The sequence below is a fragment of the Medicago sativa genome, chromosome 5, assembly GCF_051527215.1.
Source record: "Medicago sativa cultivar Bolivia chromosome 5, Bolivia_mono, whole genome shotgun sequence".
In the NCBI taxonomy this organism is placed as follows: Eukaryota; Viridiplantae; Streptophyta; class Magnoliopsida; order Fabales; family Fabaceae; genus Medicago; species Medicago sativa.
In genome coordinates this window covers 12454807-12477511 of record NC_140753.1, presented here as the reverse complement: position 1 = coordinate 12477511, position 22705 = coordinate 12454807, and the positions used below count along the sequence as shown (strand labels likewise).

Sequence of the window (22705 nt, the reverse complement as noted above, 5' to 3'; positions counted from 1 at the left end):
CATTATCTTCTCGCCACGCTTTCAACAAAAGCATAAACTTAAAAACAGCTCTCCTCATAGCATAATGCAAATCCTCCTCGGATTATAATTGAACCCAAAGTATCACAAACGATCTTATTCAAATCGTTTCAAACATAATCAGTTCAACATCTTCTTTTTGGTCGTCATCATTTGAAGTCATCACTTCGAATGCCTCGAGCTGACAACTTTGAGTGTTAATTCACTTAATCTCATGTATAAATCCTAGCTAATCAAATTCAACTCAGATAAACATAGTATCACAATGAATTTTCCAAAATCAAGGTGGCTCAACGGCATTCTAAATATGTACTAATATTTTGTTTTGGACTATGGGAATCTGGATCTTATATTCTCAATAGCAGCATTTGTTACTCCTAGTTTTTAGACAACTTTTTGCGTCTGTAATCTCAAACTAATCCATCACACAATTTTGATGTTTTGCAAGCAATTTCCCTTACCACATGGCTCTAATCTAATTATTTCAATTTAAAGTCCTTTATGATCAGAAAAGTGACGGTCAATATATGTTTGTAGGCAAACATTGACATATGAGACAGCATTACCATCAATGATGTTAAGGACTTGGTAACCATGTTACATTCATTCATCAGAAGGTGTCAAAGCCATAATTCTTTTCATGATTTCATTGATGTTCATGTCAAGCATTGCAAACAAATTCGTTAGTGTTCAGATTCCAAAGTACCAGTGGAAAGTACGAGAATCTTCCAGAGGTTTTAGGCCTTAATAATTTGATTTGATAACAATATATACAAACTAAGGTTAAGGACTCTCTAATTCGTTGTACAACACATAATTTTGCTTCATTTCTGCAACTTATATCGCAACAATTCCTGTTGAAAAACTACCAGGAAAAGATAACCATAAGTTACTCTTCAGAACTTACCTCCTGAAAATTTTCAACACATAATTAGACAACTATACAGTGAGATTAAGTAGACATAGAATTTTGTTTACTGATTTTTTTAAGTCAAATTTCAGCTATTGAAGTGGCTAGAAACAATTTTGGATATACCTAACAACCTAATTAGTGCTCCTGAGATGATTTACAAAGATTTTCAAGTTTGTCTCTCCATATAACTGCAAAAATCAGCAAATAAAAGGATAATAATGTTAAAAACGTGGTCATTACTTGTATCTGTTTTACCTTCGCCTTAACCCACTTTTGAAGCTTACCCTACAACAACAAGAAGCAACCTCCTTTTGTTGTTGTTTTTCACATAGTTAAAAGTTGGCTTAATTAATGATTTGGTCCCTTAAGTTATTTGTTGGTTACATTTTGGTTCTATAAGTTATTAACGTTACAATTTGGTCCCTTAAGTTATTTGTTTGTTGCATTTTGGTCCCATAAGTTATTAACGTTACAATTTGGTCTCTTAACTTACTTTTTGGTTTCGTTTTAATCCCTTAACTTATTTTTTGGTTTCGTTTTGATCCCTTAACTCTAATAACATAAAGGACCAGAGTGGTTGACGGAGGAAGAGTTAAGGTACCAAAATGAAACCAAAAAATAAGTTAAGGGACCAAATTGTAACATTAATAACTTATGGGACCAAAATGTAACCAACAAATAACTTAAGGGACCAAATTGTAACGTTAATAACTTATGGGACCAAAATGTAACCAACAAATAACTTAAGGGACCAAATCATTAATTAAGCCTTAAAAGTTTCTTATTATTAGAATTTAGATGAAAGTTATGAATTTTGTTCCAGCCATAAACAAAATTCTCTATTTAGCTTGAATGCAAGAAGAGGAAAATTTTCATCAAAAGGATTTTATATGAATTTTGAGATGTTGATTGGTGTTCATATATTTCATTAAATTCAGGAAAAACAAGAGAAGTTTGTTTGTCAAAAACTCAAGAATTTGATTTCAGTTATAATTTTCTAGTTGTACTATAAAGTTTAAAGGTTAGTTGTTTGCCTTTTCTAGATTCAAGCAGGAACTACTGTGATGAAATTTATTAGGTTAATTAGTATATTCAAGCATTAATTGTATTTCAAAGAAGGGCAATATTATGGAATCCATGGTAGAAAAACACGTCAAATGGAGAAACAGCGAGAGAGATGAAGGGAAGGGAAGGGAAGGGAGAAAAGTATAAGTATTGACAGTCTATGATAAATATGTGTAACATTATTAATCCAAACGATTCATATAACTCATCCATTGGTGGATAATATGAAACACCCATCCCCCCTAGACTGAGTCTTGTAGGACAAGCACGGTTGCAAGTTGAATTGTTTGGTGTGTTAGAAGGTCTATTATCTCTTTGCTAGAGAAACTTTTCTTACCTCTATGCTTTAAAAAATTCACATATTTATTTTCAAACAACATCAAATTCACGTTTTTTCTGGTTAAGAGTCCAAATTAGAAATCACATTTTTATTTTAAAAAAATGGCAAGTCATTTCCTTCTTTTCTTATGAAAAAATTCTACTTTTTTTTTTTGGCAAAGAAAAAAAAAATTCTACTTACCTATCATATTTTGAATACATTTTGTTTAATACAATAGCATCCTTGTCCTAAAGCTAAAGTTTCCATATTCTGAAGAGCTGCTTGCTACCTGCCATGAAAAACACAGCAATGGCTATTCTTCACTTACTTGTCAGTCCAAATCATCAAAAGTTTTATTTTCTTCTTATCCCCGTCTGTCGGGAGCGTCTATAAGGCTGTTTCAACAACTTGATTAACTCATATGTTCTGACATTTTGACCAGAGTAAAGGCAAAGGTCGAGTGGAGTTAAACCATCCTGAGACAAACAAAAGACAAATTGAATTCAAATATCACTGTAAAAGAAATGGCCAGTATTAATCTGCTTACTGCTAGACAACATATCTTGAACAATCAATCATTGCTTAAGAGTTTCTCTAATTTTATAAACCACAGACAAAATATTATGATATGCACATTAAAATTCGACATCGAGTTGCACAAAACTCTAGACTTCAGAGAGCTGTTAAACAAAAAACTAAATATTCATCAATCACGGCTCCAAAACAAATTCAATCAAGCCTTATCACTTCTCCTGCAAGGCGAGGACTGAGATTGACTAATCAACGTGTCACGGTCTATCAAAAATCAATATTTTAATGAAACTATTAATTTTTTTTTTTTATCCAAGCATGGGACTAGATATGTAATAGTTCACTAAAGAAGCAAGTGCCTGGCAAAGTCTAATGATTCCTAAATAACAGTTGAAAGTTTTTCTTCAACAACCGATAGGTTTTTAATGACTTAGGAAAGACTTCCCTGGTTAATGGGCGAATCTCTTGTAAGTATCTCAATTTCTTAGCCTTTCATCTAAATCACCTAACTGGTTCTTAAGGAAGAGATAAATCTTCTAAATACCTGTTTTCTAAAGAATACATGTCTGATGTCCAACATAACACCAACACACGAGGTTACATTTAACCACTTCTATTTTCTAAAGAATTATCAATGTCTGCGTGTCAGTGTAATGTTGAATGCCTGAGTTGCTTCGTAGGTAAATACCAGTGACAACTGATAATTTACCAACGACCCATTAAAAGCACCTATATTCAGCCCGCTTCTATTTTATAAATTATTATCAATGTCAAAGTGCCAGTGTCATGATGAATGTTTGTGTTGCTTCATAGCTAAATAGCAGTGACAGCTGATATTTACCAATGACCCTTTTTTTTTTTGAAAGGCTGATATTATTCTCGTCGAGTAAGTGCAAGACGCACAAAAAACTCGCGGATAAAAAAGGGAAAAAATACAATGGGATGCCGCAATTATACGGAACACCACAAACCCACAAAAAACCCAATGACCAGTTAAAAGCATCTATATTCAACCCACATTATCTAACACACAAGGTTCTATTACATTGATAGATTAATATAGGAAATCAATAGACAATTACCTTGTTTTTTAATTTCTGATCAGCACCTTTAATCAGCAGAAGCTTCACTATATCAGTTCTCTGAGTCTGAACAGCAAGATGTAATGGTGTCCAGCCATCCTAAGACACAGCAAATGAATTTTGTTCTCAAACAGTGGTCCACAAAAGAGTAAGAGGTAGAAAAGCTAATTATTGGAACAATTGATCATACATTGTCCTGAAGATTTATATCCACATTGTACAACAAGAGTACTTTAATTGTTCGGACAGACGCTGTTTGTACAGCATAGTGAATCAAGGTGGCCCCATCCTGTTTCCAGCACATAAACAACAAAGCAAATGCATAGAATATCAGGATACCAACAGGTAACTAAGGATATAATAACTATATGTTAATAGATTAAGGGCATGTTTGGATTGACTTATTTGAGCTTATCTATTAGCATAAACACTCATGAGACTGTTCAGAAGAGCTTATGGAAACAGCTTATAAACATCTCCATAAGTTGTTTTCAGCATATTTCCATAAGCTCCCAGGATAGCTTATGAAAACAGCTTATAGCTTATATGCAACAATTTGATTTTATTTTATCTTTTGTTCTAAAACAATCTTATGCATAAACACTTATATGACAAGAGTCTATGCTATAAGCGTCTAAGATGTAATGATAACAATGATGAATTCCCGGTGAGGGCAGGAAGAGCACGAAATATAAATTGTAGTAAGAAAATCAACAGATAAAGGTTTACGTATGCTACTATGACAGCACAACACACAATTAATTTTTCACTCACATTATCTTGCACAAACGGATTCGCCGAGTTTCTCAAGAGACTGTTGGTTATGGCATGCTTTCTTCCAATTACCGCTTTGTAAAGAGCGGTCAAACCATCCTTGAAAAAGTAAAACAAAACACAATAGTTTAAATAGAGGATTCCACACATTATAATCTTCCGTGTATAAATTAGTATTCATGTACCTTATCCATAACATTAATATCAACATCATGCCGCAACAAAGATTCTAAAAGTAAAGATTCTCCGCTTGCAGCAAAAGTGTGCAAAGGAAGCCATTTATCCTACAAATAATGAGTATTAGCCATTGAAAACATAAATATAGAGATTACTTACCGAAGGTAACAAACAAGTGAATACCTTTTCCCCTACACTTCTATTATGATTCCAACATTGAAAAAAATGCAACAACTACTAAGATTACTACGCAACATCAACGATGGAACACAAAATTACTTCAACATCAAAACAAAGGAAAACTAGAGAGTTCTTATTTTCCGGTAACAGTACAAAATATAATGAGGATGATGATGATGAAATATCAGTGATTGTTCACCAGACATGGAATACTTACTGAAGTAGCAACTGACAAGTCTGGCTTTTTCTTACTCAACAAATCCCTCTCCTCCCTGGTAAACAACCTAGGACGACCTATACACAAAAGCATGAAAGAATGAAATGAAAATCGCAAAAGTTAAAAACCATATATTGCAAACAATGAGAAGCAGCGGTGCATAAAATGAATATCTTCCCGGATTTAACCATCAATGAATAAAATGATCCATTTCATCACAATCAAATTTCTTTGTTTATATTGCCATCCTAGGTTGTTTATGTAGCCGACCCCACTTAGTGGGATAAGGCTTGGTTGTTGTTGTTGTATATTGCCATCCATTAGGTACCAAAGGTTGTGAAGTAGCACCAATTTAAGAGCCATTTTGGATAAACTTCTCCAAAAACACTTATCTGAAGAGAAATACTAAAACTAAATCTCACAATAACTATGAGTTTTCAATACAATAGCTTCTCATATAAATTAAAACTAGCCTTTATATCTCAACTTTTTCATAGGCTCTATCATTTAACTTTTCAATAAACACTTGTAAACTTATAAGCATTTTTCACCATAAATTTGTTTTAACCAACAAGCTCCCATAAATCAAAAGCAAATCCAAACCACCCTTATTTTTCAAAATGTCCATACATCATCACCAAGGAAGTTGATTTTCACTACATCAGAGCATGTTGCAAAGAACCAAAAGTTATCTAACAAGCATAAATTATAATCTACGAAGCAGCAACACAGACACATATACCGGATATGACACTGACACATAGAAACCAAACATAACTACATGTGCTTGTGTCTGACACAAATACGTGTCAGCCACCAGAACGGCACCCTAAACAATAAGAGCAATACAAATACATATGCCAGATGTGACAATGACACGTAGATACCAAAGGTAACTACATGTATGTGTCTGACACCAATACATTTCATACACCCTGACACCAATACATTTCATACACCTGACACAATAATCTATGAAGCGGCAATTACAACACAGACACATGTACCATATACGACACTGACACGTAGATACCAAACGTAAATACATGTGTTTGTGTCTAACACCATTACGTGTCAAGCGCACCTGACACGTTCAATCTAAAACTAAAAGTTGTTACATAGGTCATAATAATCCTCAACAGCATTAACAAAAATAAAACCAAAACAGATTGTAAATACAAATTACCTCCAGTTTTCATAGCAGCAGAGTCATAACTCTCACTATTCAAAAACTCATTAACATCCTCGAAACCTCTCCCATAAACAGCCCATCTAGGATTCCTAGGCACTACCCTCTCATCACTCAACCCACCTTCTTCTTCTTCATCATCTTCTTTCTCAGCAAAAACCTTACCAAGAACCAAAGGCTTCAACTGAGCCAATTTAGCTTCTTTATAAGCCTTATACTCATTCAAATCCATATCCCTCGAAGGAATCAACCCTCTTTTCTTCTTCATAACTTTACTATTAAACTCAATCTCTTGAGCTATCTTACGCCGTTCTTTCTTCGTTATGTTTATCTCTGCTTGAACTTCTTTCCATTTATCAGGAACAAGATTCTCGGACTTTACCACTGTCTTCTTTTTCTTCTTTGAAATTGAAATTGGTTTTGGTTTTTTGTTGTTTACGAGGTTGTTGTCGGAAGTTGGAAAAATGGGGTCTTCGAAAATGCCTTCCTCGAAGACAAGACAGTCTCCGATGATGTGTTCTTCGTAGTTGTTGTCATGTTGGTGTGATGAAGAGAGAATTTTGTGGAAGTTGCGGTTTGTGAGAGATTGAAAAGATTGAAACTTGCGAGGTGTGGAAGAAGAAGAAGAAGAAGGGAATGGAGAGAAGAAGAGTGTGTGGGGTTGTGGATTACGAACAAGTGTGGAAAAATTGAACATTTTTGTTGTTCTTGTTGCAATTGACAACATTCAATCCATAACTAGTTGCGGGTTTTGATATAAGAATTGTTTTTTTTATAAATAAAATTGTTTTTATTTTGAAAGCCATGAAAACTTGGTTTAATTTATTTTGAAAATAAGAAACTTATATGCTCATGATTCTTCTTGTTTTGATGTAATTTGTGTAATATTTGGTAAATTAGATTTGTGGAATTTGATGGGTAGCACTTGGGTGCCTTTGGCTTCGGTGCCTTGTCTCTGTCTCTCTCCTAACCAATAATTCTCTCTCATCAAAATAATTTATTTTAATCATTCAATCACCACTCTCTTTCCTCTAAAATACACTAAAGTCACCAAAGTCCCCCAACACAAAGTCACTGAAGCCCCACCCGAATTTGATATTGTATGTTTTTTTAGTTTAATTGAGGGTGACAACTAGGGTACCCATAAAAGAATGGTGGGTAATTTACTCCAACAAATAAACATTTACATTTTTAATTGGTATATATGAATTATCTTGACCCCACTAATAAATTGCTCATTTTTCTGACCAAAAAAAAATTGCTTATTTTCATTGGTTGATGAGTAAATTACTCACCATTCTTCAAAGGTAATCTAGAAAAAGAAAAAAAAAACCTTAATCGACAGATATTGATATTGTTATGAATGGTTATATAAGTAATACAAAGATTAAAATTAAAAAATAATAACAAGGATTAACAACAATAAAAGAAATAAATTGTTTATGTCGATAAATGTTAGCTTATTTGAAAGGGAAATTTCATACTAACTTGAAAACTTGAATCACATGAGTATCCTCCCATGCAGTGTTTATTTAACGTCATTAACCTGACGCATCAACCATTGTTAGGGGTGACTTCTATGATAGAAAGAACGCATCATCATTCTCTTTTTTCTTGTTTGGTAGGAGTTTCATGAACTTAGCATAAAGAAGTAAGTTTTCCCCTGCTCCCATTGTGACTCTTGTTTTTTTTTTTTTAAACAAGTAAAAATGAATTATATTAACCTACTGAAGCAGACTCCTCAGCACAACGTGTGCCAAGAAGACTACTGAAAATACAAGCAGTCAAACAATATGTACAGAAAATGGATTAGTCAATGCCTAAACACGACAAAGGGCTCGTCCACCATAAATGATCACCAAATACAAAAGTAGCTTTCAACCACCACAATGAATAATATTTAACTTTGTCTATCAGCCGAATGATATTGCATTCTTTGTTATTGAATGACCTGTTATTTCGTTCATTCCATACAATCCAAACGGCAAGGAGTATGATGAAAGCTTATCTTCTTGTTGTTGGTGAATCTTCTTTTGAGTCTCCGATGTCATGAAGTATCATGAAAGATCCTCTTCTTGCACCATTACATCCTCCACAACTCTATGACTGTGTTTGGTAACACAAATAAGCTAGCTTATAACTTGTTGGACTAGCTTATAAGCTTGTTTTGATAAAATGAGATGTGTTTGCTAAAAAGTTTTTCTCACTAGCTTATATCATTTTTTAAAAAGCTAATTCAAATAGCTTTTGAACTTATAGCTTATAGCTTTTTATACTTTCTTTCATTTTTAACCTTTATTTTTATTTTATTATTTTTTAAAACAAGAGACCACTAACCCACGACACGTTATCTAAGGAACTGCCACTTTTTTCTTTTTCTTGTACGGTTTGCTGAACAGCCATGCACTTTCTTTTTTCATTTTATATATAGGGTTAAATATGTTTTTAGTCCCTATAAATATACCAACATTTTGTTTTAGTCCCTCTAAAATTTTCCTTCAACTTTTAATCCCTTAAAATTTTTCCATCTTCACTTTTGGTCCCTCTTTTAAAGTAAACTCATATATAGAATTAATATTTTTTAATGAAATTTTTTAGAAAAATTTATAATATTATAAGAATCTCTTCCAAAAAAATTTAGAATTTTTTAACAAAACATGAATTTAATATGAATTTTTATATTTTTGAAGGTTAAAAATTCATATTTAATTCGTGTTTTGTTAAAAAATTCTAGTTTTTTTTTGAAATTTGTTTTACAATATTCTACACATTTCTGCATAATTTTATCTAAAAATACAAAAATTAACTTAAAAAGAGGGACCAAAAGTAGCGATTGAAAATTTTATAGGGACTAAAAGTTGAAGAAAATTTTTAGAGGGACTAAAACAAAAAGTTTGTATATTTATAGGGACTAAAAACATATTTAACCCTCATATATAGATCCTCTTGCATTCTAGTTTATATACTATTTATAATTTCAAATAAAACTATATAATTTTCAAAAAAATAAAAAAGATATATTATATCAAAGTTAAAAAGTTTAATTACACAAAAATCACAATTTAATTTAATACCACATTTATCATTTTAAAGATGAAATTAATTAAAATATTTAAAAATAAATATATTAAGTAAAATTGTTTATAAACAAAATAAATAAATAAAAAAGACATGTACTTTTATGTCATTTTCTATTAATCAGCCACTTCAACAACCAATTTTACTAAACACATTAATTTTAACAAGCGAGCTTTTTCAGCTATAAGCTATCAACTATCAGCTGTAAGTTATTTTTTCAACTATCAGCTAGCTTACCAGCTATCAACTATTTTATAGCTTATTTTTCCCAAACACATCCTATGTGAATTTTTAATTGATCTATATACAAGTGTTAGAGTGACATTTGATGACTTTACCTGAACTCTTTCGATCTTTCTTATCAACAATGATGAAATTGAGTTAATGCATGAAATTGAGTTAATGCTTTCACCTAGACCACATCAAGCTTCTTTTATGGACAACTTCCTAATAAAATTGAAACTTTTGAATTCTTCTTTTTCAAGGTAACCGACATTGAAATATTGTATTCACTCTTTATGTTTTAAGTTACTACCTCAGTTCCTTTTTAATCATCACTTTTTACCATTTTACACAAAACAAGACAATCAATAAAAGTTACTACTTTTGATACAAATGTTTTATGTTTTAAATTACTACATCCATTCCTTTTTAATTGTCACTTTTTACCATTTTACACAAACCAAAACAATCAATAAAAGTTACTACTTTTGATACAAATGTTTTTACTTTTACTATAATGACGTAATTAATTTAATATTTCATTTCATGTGTTTCTTTCTCCGCAATAAATATTTAAGGGTAATATTGGTAAAACAATATTTAATGTTGCATTAAACTTTGAAAATAACGGTTAAATAGAAACAAATTTTTTCTCTAAAAATGAGAATTAAAAAGGAACGGAAGAAGTATCTTTCTATAAAGATAAATCAGTAATTTGAGGGACTCCATAAACCTCTTAATTGTACCCTCATTATCTTTTTTACCATCCACATCTTATCCAATTCTCACTTTCCTCTTTTCTGATCGCTGTTCGAAATTTATTTTTACTCTCTCGGTTATTCAACTTCTCCGATCCAAGGTAAACTACTCATCTTATCAATAATCAACATTCTTATTTCATTCTTATGTTTTTTATGGTTAGCTTGTATATTCATACTTTAGCATTTCAGAATGTAATTCAAAGAAATGAACCATTTCCTTTATCAAATATATGAATCCCTTTATGCTATCTCTACTATAGTAAGTCACATTTTTGACCTTATAGATTATACTAGTTTATAAGCTCGTATCACAAAAAAAATAAAAGACATGTTTGGTGACTATCTTTTTATCATGAGCTTATAACTTATATCAGTAGTTTATAGCTTATTTCTTAGACTATATTTGAATTTATAAGTTACTCCCTCCGTCCCATTTTAAATGACTTAATTTTAAAATGTGCAATATTCATATAACAGATTTTGACGGCATTTTCCTACTAATTAATATACATAGACAAATTATAGCATATAAGATATTGGATTTGTCTCGATAAACATTTTCAAAATATCAAATTTTCATAATTTTTTGAGATAAAAAATGTGGATTGTTATATGTGACAGAGTCAAATGTGTCATGTAATATGGGAAGGAGGAATATATATTTTTACCCTTAATATTTTTTCTGAAGTTCATCTTTACCCTTCAGTGTGTTTTAATTTACTTATTTAGTTTATGTTCATTTTTGCAATTCAGTGCAACCATGAAAAGAAAAAAGGGTTCAATAACTCTTGCTAGGGCTAGCCTAATAATAAAGCAAAAGGGAAAGTTGATGAGGCAGATAGTTGTGAACTTTATCCTTACTTTGATAATCTTCCATCTCACATCATTACCCACATTTTGCTTCAACTTCCCATTAAGCCTCTCCTCATTTGTAGATGTGTGTGCAAGATTTGGAAAAGACTTATTTCAGAACCACATTTTGCTAAATTGCACTTTGAGCGATCACAAATTTGTCTCATGATTCGGACAGATGATCGTAGACTAGTGTCGAGAACCATGTACCTTCTTGAGTGTGATCTTGAAATGTATGAGATTGGTTGCAACAATCATGTGAAGCTTGCGCCTATATTTAAGGTTCCTCTTCGTGATGCCAAATCATATAGGGAGAAAATCGAGAATAAACCCAAGCGCCCTATTCGTGCGGCGAGATTAGTTTTGGAAAAAATTGGAGAGAAAAGTAACGGGGATAGTCAAAAGCTTAATATTGATTTCAAGCCATATTATGATAAGTTTGGTGTTGTGAATTCTTGCAATGGCTTGCTTTGTTTGTGTTGCCCATCTGACGGACACCCTTTAACGATTTGCAACCCGGTCACTGGGGAGTTTATAAGACTTCCTGAAGCTACTATTAACACTCATGATAAGAGAAGTCGGCCAAATATGCTAGGACAAGTTGGTTTTGGTTTCCAACCTAAAACTAATGAATATAAGGTGATAAGAATTTGGGACAGAGATGTTAGACGAGGCAATGGCTGGGTGTTTGATCGTCTTGTCCTTGAGATAAACACACTTGGAACACCATCATGGAGAAATGCTGAAGTAGATCCTCAACTTTCTATTGGATCAGATTTGAGTATTTGTTATCCCACTTGTGTTAATGGCGCGATTCATTGGATCAGATTTAAGGATCATGAAAAGTCTATATTGTGTTTCTGTTTTGAAAACGAGAGGTTGCAATCATTTCCTTCTCCTCCATTGTTTCAAAATCATAATAATGGATTTCGTCATAACCATCTTGTTCACATGGGAGAATTAGGGGGATTACTTTACATTTGTGATACATCTTTTTTCCATGATGTTGCAATGTGGGTTATGAATGAATATGGCATTGGAGAATCATGGACTAAGGTTTACAACATTAATACTTTGGTCAGTCCTTTGGGCAGACCTGATTCGCAATGTTATGGTTTGTGTTGGCCGGTAGAACACTTTGAAGAGGGGGCTGCCATATTGTTACATCATTCCTGCGATTTTCTTATCTACTATGAACCCAAGAAACATGGTTTCAAAGTTTTTCAAATTCATGGCACTTCTTCCGAATTTTTTGAAATAATTCCACATGTTCCAAGTCTAATCTCATTGAAGGATGTTGTGAAAGGAGACAATATTGAGGTGCTGAATATCCACTCAAGGTAAGAATGTAGCTTCTAACATTTTATTTTGATCGAGAAATCGAATTTGATGCTCCCTTAGAAATCATACAAACTCTGTCCCCTAAATATATATGTGAGGTTTCCTAAGATACCACTTATATGTTAACTTCCTATTATGACATTTTATTTGGAGACAGAAAGACTTGTTACTTATGATCTTCTCTCTTAAGGCTGTGATGCTCAATCATTTGCTTTTACAACTAATCTATTTTATTGTATTGTTTATATTTGGTATAATTTTAGTTCCTCCTCGTTATCTAATATCTACCACCTTTCGTTACATATCGGCTCTGACAGTTAATAAAAAATGAACAATTATTGCAATGTCAGTTTTTGGATCTTCTATATTAGCCAAGTAATAAATAGATTTTTGAGATTATTCCCTCGTATTGTTTTAATTGATATAGGTGTGCAAATGTTGAATTGCCGGAAGAAAATGAAGTTCTTTCCTTGTCTCAACAAATGAGATTTGGAATGACACGTTCTTCATCATCTTATGGTGACATGATTAATATATTTTCCTCAGTCTGATGGTGAAGAATTCGGTGATGAGCCTGTATCGTATGAAAAGTACGTCTCTTTTCACATTGATGAGGATATTCTTACCCTTGCTTACTACAATTTTAGGCACTTACTTAGGTTCTTTTTTTTTTGTAATATTGGTGTTATTTTATATATGTTTGCAAATTTTAAATTACGTGAAGAAAATGAAGATCTTGAATGATGACTTGACAAGTATCCTCCTCCTTCGGTGACGAGGCTTTTGATGAAGAGTACAACTAAAAACAAGGAATTTTCATACAGCAGGAAGGGTTGTGCTAACTCACAATTATGATATTTTAAAAAAAAAAATGCATATCTCATTTTAGGATGCAAATGATGTTTTTTTTTTTTTTTTTGTAAACTTTAATTCAGATGTTCAGTAGTTATCATCTATGGTTGTACCAGATTGACTTGTTATCTTGTTGGCATGGTTTGGAAAAAGACAATGATTATTGCTCAACTATTTCATTCTTCTATCCCATTTGCCTAGACTCCCTTGGTTTTGTCAAGTTTATTTTAAAGTTATTTGAATTCAGACATGTTTTTCCAGTCAATTTGTTGTATGTGAGTAGGCACAAGTCCCTTTTGTTCAACTTTTACCATTCTATACTCTTGAGTGGTTCAAGAGTTTAGCAACATAGCAAATAAGCTACCTAGTTAATCAATGACTTAAACGGCAACTTGTACACTAAAATAATTATGCAGTTCATCATTTTGTTTTTAGCAAAATTCAATATAAATAAAAACGTCTTCAAAAATCATAAAATTATATAGTTTTGATTGGTTTTAAGGGAACAATTGTTTATCCTTATAAAAAAAAAAGAGAGAACAATTGTTTCATAACAAAAATATTAGAGTATTAAATGTCATTTGAAAAGCCAAAAGTAATCTATATTCTCAATTTTAATTTGAATAAATGTTAATTGTGCTTGCGCTTGACTTCATTTTTATAGAGAGAGTAGTTATTGTCCTTGTGAGCTTAACTCAGTTGGTACGGATAATGCATAAAAATATGCAAGGTCCGGGGTTCAAACCCCGGCCACCACCAAAAAAAGAGAGAGTAGTTATTTTTTAAATTTAAACTTCTTTTAATCTAAACAAGTAATTTTCAATAGATCAGATTAACCTGAGCCATTCATGAACTATTTGAGCTTGAGTAGTTAAATACTATTTCAAGTTTGTTTGATAAAACTCAAACATAAGATTGAGCTCAATTAATTAAATGGCTCATGAACAAGCTTATTGACTCCAGGTTAAAATATTTAATCTAGGATAGTAAAAGTAACTCGGTAAACTAGGTTTTTGCAGGTAGCAAAAGAAGGGAGAGGATTGGGATTTGGTGCTGTAACTTTTCCCGCAGTTTTAATGTCAGCCGTTGGATGAAGTTGTGCCACAAGACTTCCCAATGTTGCAATCTAATCCAATGACTTAAATGAAAAAGAAGACATTGAGATAAATAACAGCTGAAATCTAAATCTAAATATATTTCATATAACAATTATTTGTAGAATTCCTTTTTTCTTTTTTTTTTTTTCCATTTTGGATTAGAATAGAAGAATTTTATTTATAGTTACACATTACATGTTATGGCACAAGTAAATCCAGAAAACCCTGACACTTGAAAATGATGTACACTGATGGAAACTCTCAACTTTGATACCTGAAGCCAATCCAAACAGGGTCTATACACTCTATGAAACACTTCTTGACACAGTCCTCTAGACTAAGCTTTTAACACAATCCTTTGCGAGACGACGCCATATTCAATATAATTTAAGTTTCAGAGTTCCATGGAATGGCAAGAGATTGCAAAATCTGCAGAGCATATATCACAATGGCTTCAACACAATCTGCACAGGAGATCATCTTAAGAGGGAACTCCAACACTCTCTCGTTTGAATCATCTCCGCCTCTGAAACACATCTAAGCTAGATCCTTCGATGACGTAGAGTTGGGCTTGTTACGTTACGAGAACCAATGCTTGCAGTTCTTAAAAGTCTCCTGAATTCTGGTAAGCTGATCTTTCCATCTTTGTCAATATCGGCTTCCTCGAGCAGAGGATCGATGGAACCTCTCATACCAGTATGCTAAAAAGCCAAACAGAAAATTATATTAGCTGCAGAAAGTATGTATTTGATGTTGAAAACATTAATTTACAAAACGAGCGAATCACCACTTTGGTCCCCTTAAATTGTAGAGATCGGACAATTTAGTCTTTGGTACTAACAAAAATTAGAATTAATTGAAATTTCTCGATCACATTACTCCTTTCAAGTCTACTTTAGGAATTAGTTTAAAAGACTCAATAATTAATGTCATCAAGAACTTCCAATTTCAAAGATCATTTTGAAATTTCATCATATTCAGAGACTATATTGTTTAACACCTACAATTTCAGGGCTTAAAACGGCAATTCACGCTAAGTTGGGCATTCACTCTTTCACAACACACACACACACACATAGAGCTAATGTGGAGTAGATTTTCTAGCTGTGCTCAAACACCCCCTCACCTCAGAATAACAGAAACATTGATAAGGGGTACAAAAATCTACTAGTACATTGCAGGAGAACCGCTTTTAATGATCATAGGGAGGGATTTTATCATAAAAACTGTTCAGGGAGAATGAGAAAGATAAGAAACAAACCATTCTGAGTTCCTCTGGAGTAATATACCCATCCTTATCTATGTCAAATTTCTCAAAAGCAGCCTGTGACCGTTGCTGCCACTTGTCGGAGTCATGTTCCTCCAATTGATGCACATGTAAAGTAGCTGCTACAAACTCGGTGAAATCTACTAATCCATCTGTGTTGCTGTCAATCTGCAAGCACACAAGAATGTGCAGATGAGTGATTAGGGGAAGTAACATTTATTGTCATTAAATCTATATTTTTTTATAAAATATGAGAAAATAATATCATGAAACACCAACAAACTTTCTTTCAAATTTTAGAAGTGGAATAAGGGATGATAAGTGCTCGACAAATATGGATGGTGCCTGCAAAGGATATCAAATACTAACCGCTTGCAATATCTCCAATACACGGGATTCTTTCAACTTCCACGGGAGATCTTTAGCAAGAGCCTGCAAAATCTTCACTTTAGACCAAAGCAGGGAATACTAAATTATGAGGGTTAAGTAATCACTAACAGAAAAGTGGTGTGATTTGATTTATGGGTTACCTGTCTCATCTCTTCAAGACTAATAGCACCATTTTTGTCCACATCTATTGCATCAAACTGATCTTTGAGATCAGACAACTCACCTTCGTTAAGTGTGCTAGCCAATGCCTGCAAGATAACCAAGTAACCAGAAAATCAACATCAAACAAGTCCAACACCTTCTAACCTGCAAAGCCTTGAACTGAATTAATGTGTCTTCTTACCCTCAATGCAAATTGTTTCAATCGACTATACTTCACAAACTGCCGCATGTTGTTTAGGACAGATATATCAATTGGAATCTCGGATGCCTCTCCTCCTTCTCTAACCCATGGATGTGCTGTAAATATCAGGAATCATCAGTACAACTAAACATTAGGATATATAGCTATGTTTAAAATGTGTCATGAAAAGTAAATGAAAAATTTATACATTTAGAATATGGTTGTGTTAAAGTCTGAGTTCTTTATTAGATTAAGAAAACTCTAAAAAGAAAAATCATTTAGAATGATTCCCAAATCTGAAAGAACCAAAATTCTATTAGAAGAAACTACGGCATTAATTATGCAAACCAAACCACTCAAATCTGAATGAACCAAAATTCTATTAGAAGAAACTACAGCATTAATTATGCAAAGCAATTCAAGTGCGGCTGAACAATTACAGAAAGAATTCAGCTGCATGTAAGGATGCTTAGGCCTGTGTTAATTTCGAAAATGACTACCAAAGTACCCTTTATCTCTTTTTAGATAACTGGTTTTTCTACTTTTAAACTTACTCTTTGAATGTTGCATATTTACAGCAACAGTTATGTGAAATCAATTTTGCCAAGTTATTCTTTGTCCTAGGTTCCTTAAATTTTTTCTATTTCTCCTCCTTTCTTTCCCTTTTCACTTTAATAATTCGCATACATATGATTCAGAAAACACTCATTGAAAATAAAAATGTATAATCATTCGTTATTAAAAGACATGTTGGTCTCAGGCAAGAAAGAAATAGTTAATGCAAAGTTTTAAAAAAGGTTGCATTATAAAAAGTCTAAACTGAGCAATTTCGCAATATACCTAGTTGTCATCTTCACATCATTAAAACAAAATACTTCAATTTTTATGAAAAATAATTGAACACTCGGTGTTAGAAATGAAATAGATTTTCAAGTGCTTAAACTCTCTCTTCATTTTTAAAAAGGTAAGACTCTGTCTTACACTATATAATAATTTACACAATTTTCAGTCTAGTTCGTCATTAAGTATTATTGAACACCCTAAATTTGAAGCAGCGACAAATGTAATCATTTTTAGGAATGAAAACTAGATAATGTGATAAACAGCCTTCTCATAATAAGAAATAAGTTGGAAACATACATAGAGCCTGAGCAGCCGTTAATCTTGCCCGAGGATCTTTTACCAACAATTTCTTCACAAAATCTTTTGCAGCATTACTTATGGTTGGCCATGGTTTCCGCCGGAAATCAGGCTTGTTCCGTAAGACCTGCATATGATGTGATCGCAAAATATTAATTCATGTCCTTTAAAGGAAACAAAGACTTTTTTTTTTTTTTGAAGGAAAAGGAAACAAAGACTTGTTCAGGTCCTTAAAAAAATAGATAGAAAATCCAACATAACAAACAGAAAATTCAGAATGCCATAAGAATTAAGTTACCTCCTTGAAGATACCATCCTCAGTCTTATCCCAAAATGGCCGTCTCCCACAAAGCAATATGTATGTGATCACACCAATACTCCATACATCTGATTCAGGGCCTGACTTCCGTTTCAACACTTCTGGTGCGACATAGTAAGCACTTCCAACAATATCTTGAAACCTCTTTCCTGAAGATTCGTTTTCAAAGAGATAGAACTAGAACTCTTAAATAAAGATTGCAAGAACATGTATTTTTTTTAATAAGCTAAATTAGCCCACCTAAATTGGCATTGGAGGGAATCGAACCTGAGACCTCGAGGAGGAGCACACTCCCAGGTCCCAAGCCAATACCACCAGGCCAACCCAAGTGGGTTTTGCAAGAACATGTCTAATACATAAGGGCGTAAAAATGAAACAAATCAATCAAATGATTAACGTAAATAGTTTCCCTCACCAGGTTTTATGAAATCGGACAAACCAAAATCAGTGGCCTTCAAAGCTGAATCTTCTTTGTTTGATTTGAAAAGAAAATTCTGCATGCACAGATAAAAAAAAAGAATTTAATATCTAGCAGCATAACTCCATATTGCTTCAATATTCCAGTAAACTTGACCTCACCTCTGGCTTCATGTCGCGATGTACCAAACCATGTAAATGACACTGAGCTGCAACCTTCAGCATCTGCCTTACAACCACGGCGGCATCTTTCTCAGTATAACGGCTGTCCTTTCTGTAAAAGAAGAGGTAGAAAAAGTAAGTTCTGAGTACAAGGAAAAAACACATTGCTGATCCTGGATCCAAAAACTTGTGGAGTTGTCGACATTCTGAATAGCCAACTAGAAAAGGAAAAAACCAACTAAACAGAACTTACTTGTTTAGTATCCGGTCTAGTAGTTCTCCACCTTCGCATAACCTAATAAAGTAAATTGTCAAGCAGTTTACTTAATAGACGTATATATAATTGAGCAGAACGACAGATATAATAAAGACAACAAAAATGATTTGATAAATCAGCCGCCAAAAGATAAATCCAGAATTTATTGCAGTTAAATACTGCTTGGAATCATATGAGAACAATGAAAAAAATAAGGAAAATAGGGGGGAAAATTAACTTACTCCATAACTATGTACACATATGAATCATCGTCAAAAGCATTATAAAACTGAACCACATTTTCATGGCCTGTAAGTTCTTTCAATATCTTGACCTCTCTTTTTACATCCTCAACTGCTATAGGGAGAACCATCTGCCACAAAAGTCAATGATTGATTCATAAAACCACTTTTGTGAAAACGAAGCAGAGCAAAAACAACAAGAAATTACTAGAAAGAGCTCTAGTATATAGGAACTTAAAACTCAGACTACACATTCATTTAAAATCAAATAGCAGGCATTACATCACTAACCAGATCTGAAAATTACTCAACCAATCTGTTACTTGAACTCGCATTATTCTAACTAGCATTTTTTTTTTTGAAGCTAAATAGCCCACCTAAATTGGCACCGGAGAGAATCGAACCTGAGACCTTGCGGAGGAGCATACTCCCAAGACCCAAGTCAATACCACCAGGCCAACCCAAGTGGGTTTATTCTAACTAGCATTAATAAACACTATCATAACCATCCTCGAAGGATGCCACAACTGATGAACACAATGGCGGGAGAAACTGGAAAAAAGAAAATGGAATAAAAAGAGAGGGGAGGGTCTTTGATTTTCAATTGTGGCCAGCAACCGCAAGTACGGTCACAACGTACAAGTTTTGGAGGACTCCTTAACTGCATCACAACAATAATAGCATCCACACCAACCACATTTATTCATAATTTCCCACAACGTCAAATAACTTAAAAGATTTGGAGGTCTCCTCAGCCGCATCGCGACAATAATTGCATCTGCCTCTACCACGTTTATTCATAATTTCCCACAACGTCAAATAATGCAACAAAACCACAATTAAAAACCATATTACAATCAAATGGCTTGATATACAAGTTATATAACAAGTCAAGCTTGTTATGCCCAGTTACAAATGACTTCAACCACCAATAATTTGAGCAAAGTCTAGGTCAACACCAACCAAAAAAAAAAAACATAGATGCAGTATGAATCATCAGACATTGCAAAAACATCCCTTTACAATCAACTTAACAATACAATCAAACAAATGAAAATGAAATTCATCTATAATCTTATCTTACAATCCCAAAAATCCAAAAACATAACAAAAATTGATCAATCTCCATCACAAAAACAAAATCTCATGAATTCTCCCAAACCCAATAACCAAAACCAATAACAAAATCTAAATATTGATCTACATATAAAAAAAACATTTTTTTTTCTTCTGCGAATCGAAACAACAAGAGCTGAATCTCACAATACCTTAGCTTTTTCGAGTCGCTTAACGGCGACACGATCTCCATTAGATTTATCAACACCAACATAAGTATAACCAAATTGTCCATGACCCAACAATTTCCCAAGAGAAAATCTCTTATCAAAATCTTTCTCATACCCAAAATCCGTTCTTTTTCCACAAGGAACATGTCTAGAACCTGTTTTGTCTTTTAACCTATGATGTTGATGATGATTCTTCTTCTGGGCTGTTTCATCTTTACGTTTCTGTGCCGTTTGTTTCTGCTTCGCCGCCGCTGTCGGCGCCGCCGTGGTTGCTGTTGATTCCGTGGTTGTTGACGGATTCCGTTTACGGTTATCATTGTTGTTTGTGGTGTTGCTGTTAGAACCACTAACAACCTTTGTAGAAGAAAAACATAAACCCATGATGTTTTGTTTTGTTTTGTTTGAAAAATGATATTTTTAAGAAAATTTGAAAAAAATGATCATTGATTTAGAGAAATGAAGAAAGCGTGTGAGATGATTGAGATTGAGAAGAAGGAAGGAATGTGGCAGGAACGACGAAGAAGGGAAGAAGGAGAAGGTGGTGATGATGGTCAAAAGAGACTTTTTTCAACATTGAAATGAAGAGAGAGAAAAAATAATATGATTATGATTAAGAAAGTTAATTAAGAAGAATTAACAATGTCTTTGTTTAATTTATGATGATGATTGTAATAACAAAAACTAAAACAGAAATGAGTTGCCAAAAATGATTTAATTAGTGTGTAATATGTGTTTTTTTTAATTTTTCAAACTTAGTTGTCATATTCTCCTCATGTTAGTTTTAAGGTAATTATTACAAAAATGTTTATTTATACTAAGAAAGATTGTTATTTTCCAATCAAAAGAAAGAAAACAAAGTCAAGTTTGTTATTTTGAGAACAACATATATGACAGGTTAACAACTCTTATTTTCTAGCTATTAATAACTTCTTTTTTGTTATGGATGAGTCAATAACAAAGATAAGTTTGATGACTATGTCGTGACATCATTCTCACAATGGTTAATATTGAAGTTTCTTGCACTATATCGTATGTTTTGAGTTGATTCGATTGTGTAGAAGATGACATCATTTATTTATTTTTTTCAATGTTTCAAGAAGGTAGATGTTTGATCGGTTCAATTTTATTTAAACATCTAATAATGTTTACTATTTTTTTTTCCATCTAACTTATGAGTTGATGTTATCTTCGATAGCAAGTCATTAATATCATGCATGGAGTTTGTGGAAACATCTTAACTTGCATATCTAAGAAAGAAAAGTTTCTTCATCGAACAAAATTTATCCCTATGCAGCAATGATTTTTTAGGACTGGAATAATGTTCAAAACTCTAAACATCAACCTTAAAAGTTATAAGGCATGATCAAGCAACGATACTCCAATCTGGTTACCACTATAACATACTAATTCAAGTATATACAATGTGAATACAATTATGAATGGAAATGATATATTTCAAGTTGTGATGTATTATGAAGAGATTTAATGAATCAAGTTGCTCATCAATGAAGATTAGTCGGATTTATAGTTACTCCCTGAATATTTTTTTACCATTCTTCTTTATGTACTGGTGTTTTGATTATTAATGAAGAAAAAAACTGTTTCTTCTGTAAAAAGAAAATAGGTTTGATGTTTTTCTTTTTTTTCTTTTTTTTTGGGTAAAAGCAAAGATGAGAGATGATTAAGTTAAAACTTGTGGTATTTGTTTTCTTCCCTTTTTTAAGTATAGTGACAATAATGAAGTTTGATCTTTGAGATTTACTTACCTTGTATGATTTGCAATACATTTTTTAATGTTATAATTGAATTGTTTTTTTTAAGGAATAATTGAATTATTATATTTGTCTCAAAATATTCACAAATTAAATAAAATTAGTTTGAATATTCTTTAGCATGAATTAAAAAAAAAAATCAATTTCATTCATTTTTTGTTATAGATAGATAGAGAGAGACTACCAGGCTCTAAACTTAAGATATTATGAGGAAAAAAATCAAATTTATTTTTAAATTAACCTTTTTTTACAATTTCTAAATTACTTTTTTTTTAAAAAAATAAATTCTAAATTACGTTGTGACTTGCGATGGTGTGATCTATGGCATGTTTTTTTTGAAGGAGTGTGATCTATGGCATTAAATACCAGTATATACCACTTCATTATTTTTATTGTATTAAATTATTTAATGGATCCATTCGTATTTGTCTATCCATTAAATT

General features: G+C 32.6%; 2 protein-coding genes and 1 pseudogene across 3 annotated transcripts; 1 reads left to right on the top strand and 2 right to left on the bottom strand.

Annotated features, from left to right (window-relative positions):
• Positions 1 to 2421: 2421 nt before the first annotated feature.
• On the bottom strand, positions 2422 to 7209 carry AKRP (ankyrin repeat protein). Its single transcript, XM_085713505.1, has 7 exons — positions 6463 to 7209; positions 5277 to 5353; positions 4888 to 4986; positions 4703 to 4801; positions 4119 to 4217; positions 3929 to 4027; positions 2422 to 2791 (listed from the first exon to the last, which is right to left on the bottom strand). Exons 1-7 carry the CDS (start codon positions 7190 to 7192, stop codon positions 2669 to 2671), a joined length of 1326 nt encoding a protein of 441 aa, XP_085569631.1. The 5' UTR covers positions 7193 to 7209; the 3' UTR covers positions 2422 to 2668.
• A 4074-nt stretch (positions 7210 to 11283) lies between these two features.
• Positions 11284 to 13758, top strand: LOC146920127 (F-box/kelch-repeat protein At3g06240-like; annotated as a pseudogene). The gene is made up of 2 exons (XR_015011682.1): positions 11284 to 12718; positions 13147 to 13758. The product of XR_015011682.1 is annotated as an F-box/kelch-repeat protein At3g06240-like (transcript).
• A 1159-nt stretch (positions 13759 to 14917) lies between these two features.
• Positions 14918 to 21115, bottom strand: LOC146920126 (calcium-dependent protein kinase 28-like). Its single transcript, XM_085713504.1, has 12 exons — positions 20473 to 21115; positions 19205 to 19335; positions 18960 to 19001; positions 18707 to 18818; positions 18543 to 18621; positions 18107 to 18276; positions 17809 to 17935; positions 16669 to 16784; positions 16466 to 16573; positions 16305 to 16367; positions 15930 to 16103; positions 14918 to 15369 (listed from the first exon to the last, which is right to left on the bottom strand). The coding sequence occupies exons 1-12, from the start codon at positions 20869 to 20871 to the stop codon at positions 15211 to 15213; spliced, it is 1680 nt and encodes a 559-aa protein (XP_085569630.1). The 5' UTR covers positions 20872 to 21115; the 3' UTR covers positions 14918 to 15210.
• Positions 21116 to 22705: the final 1590 nt, after the last annotated feature.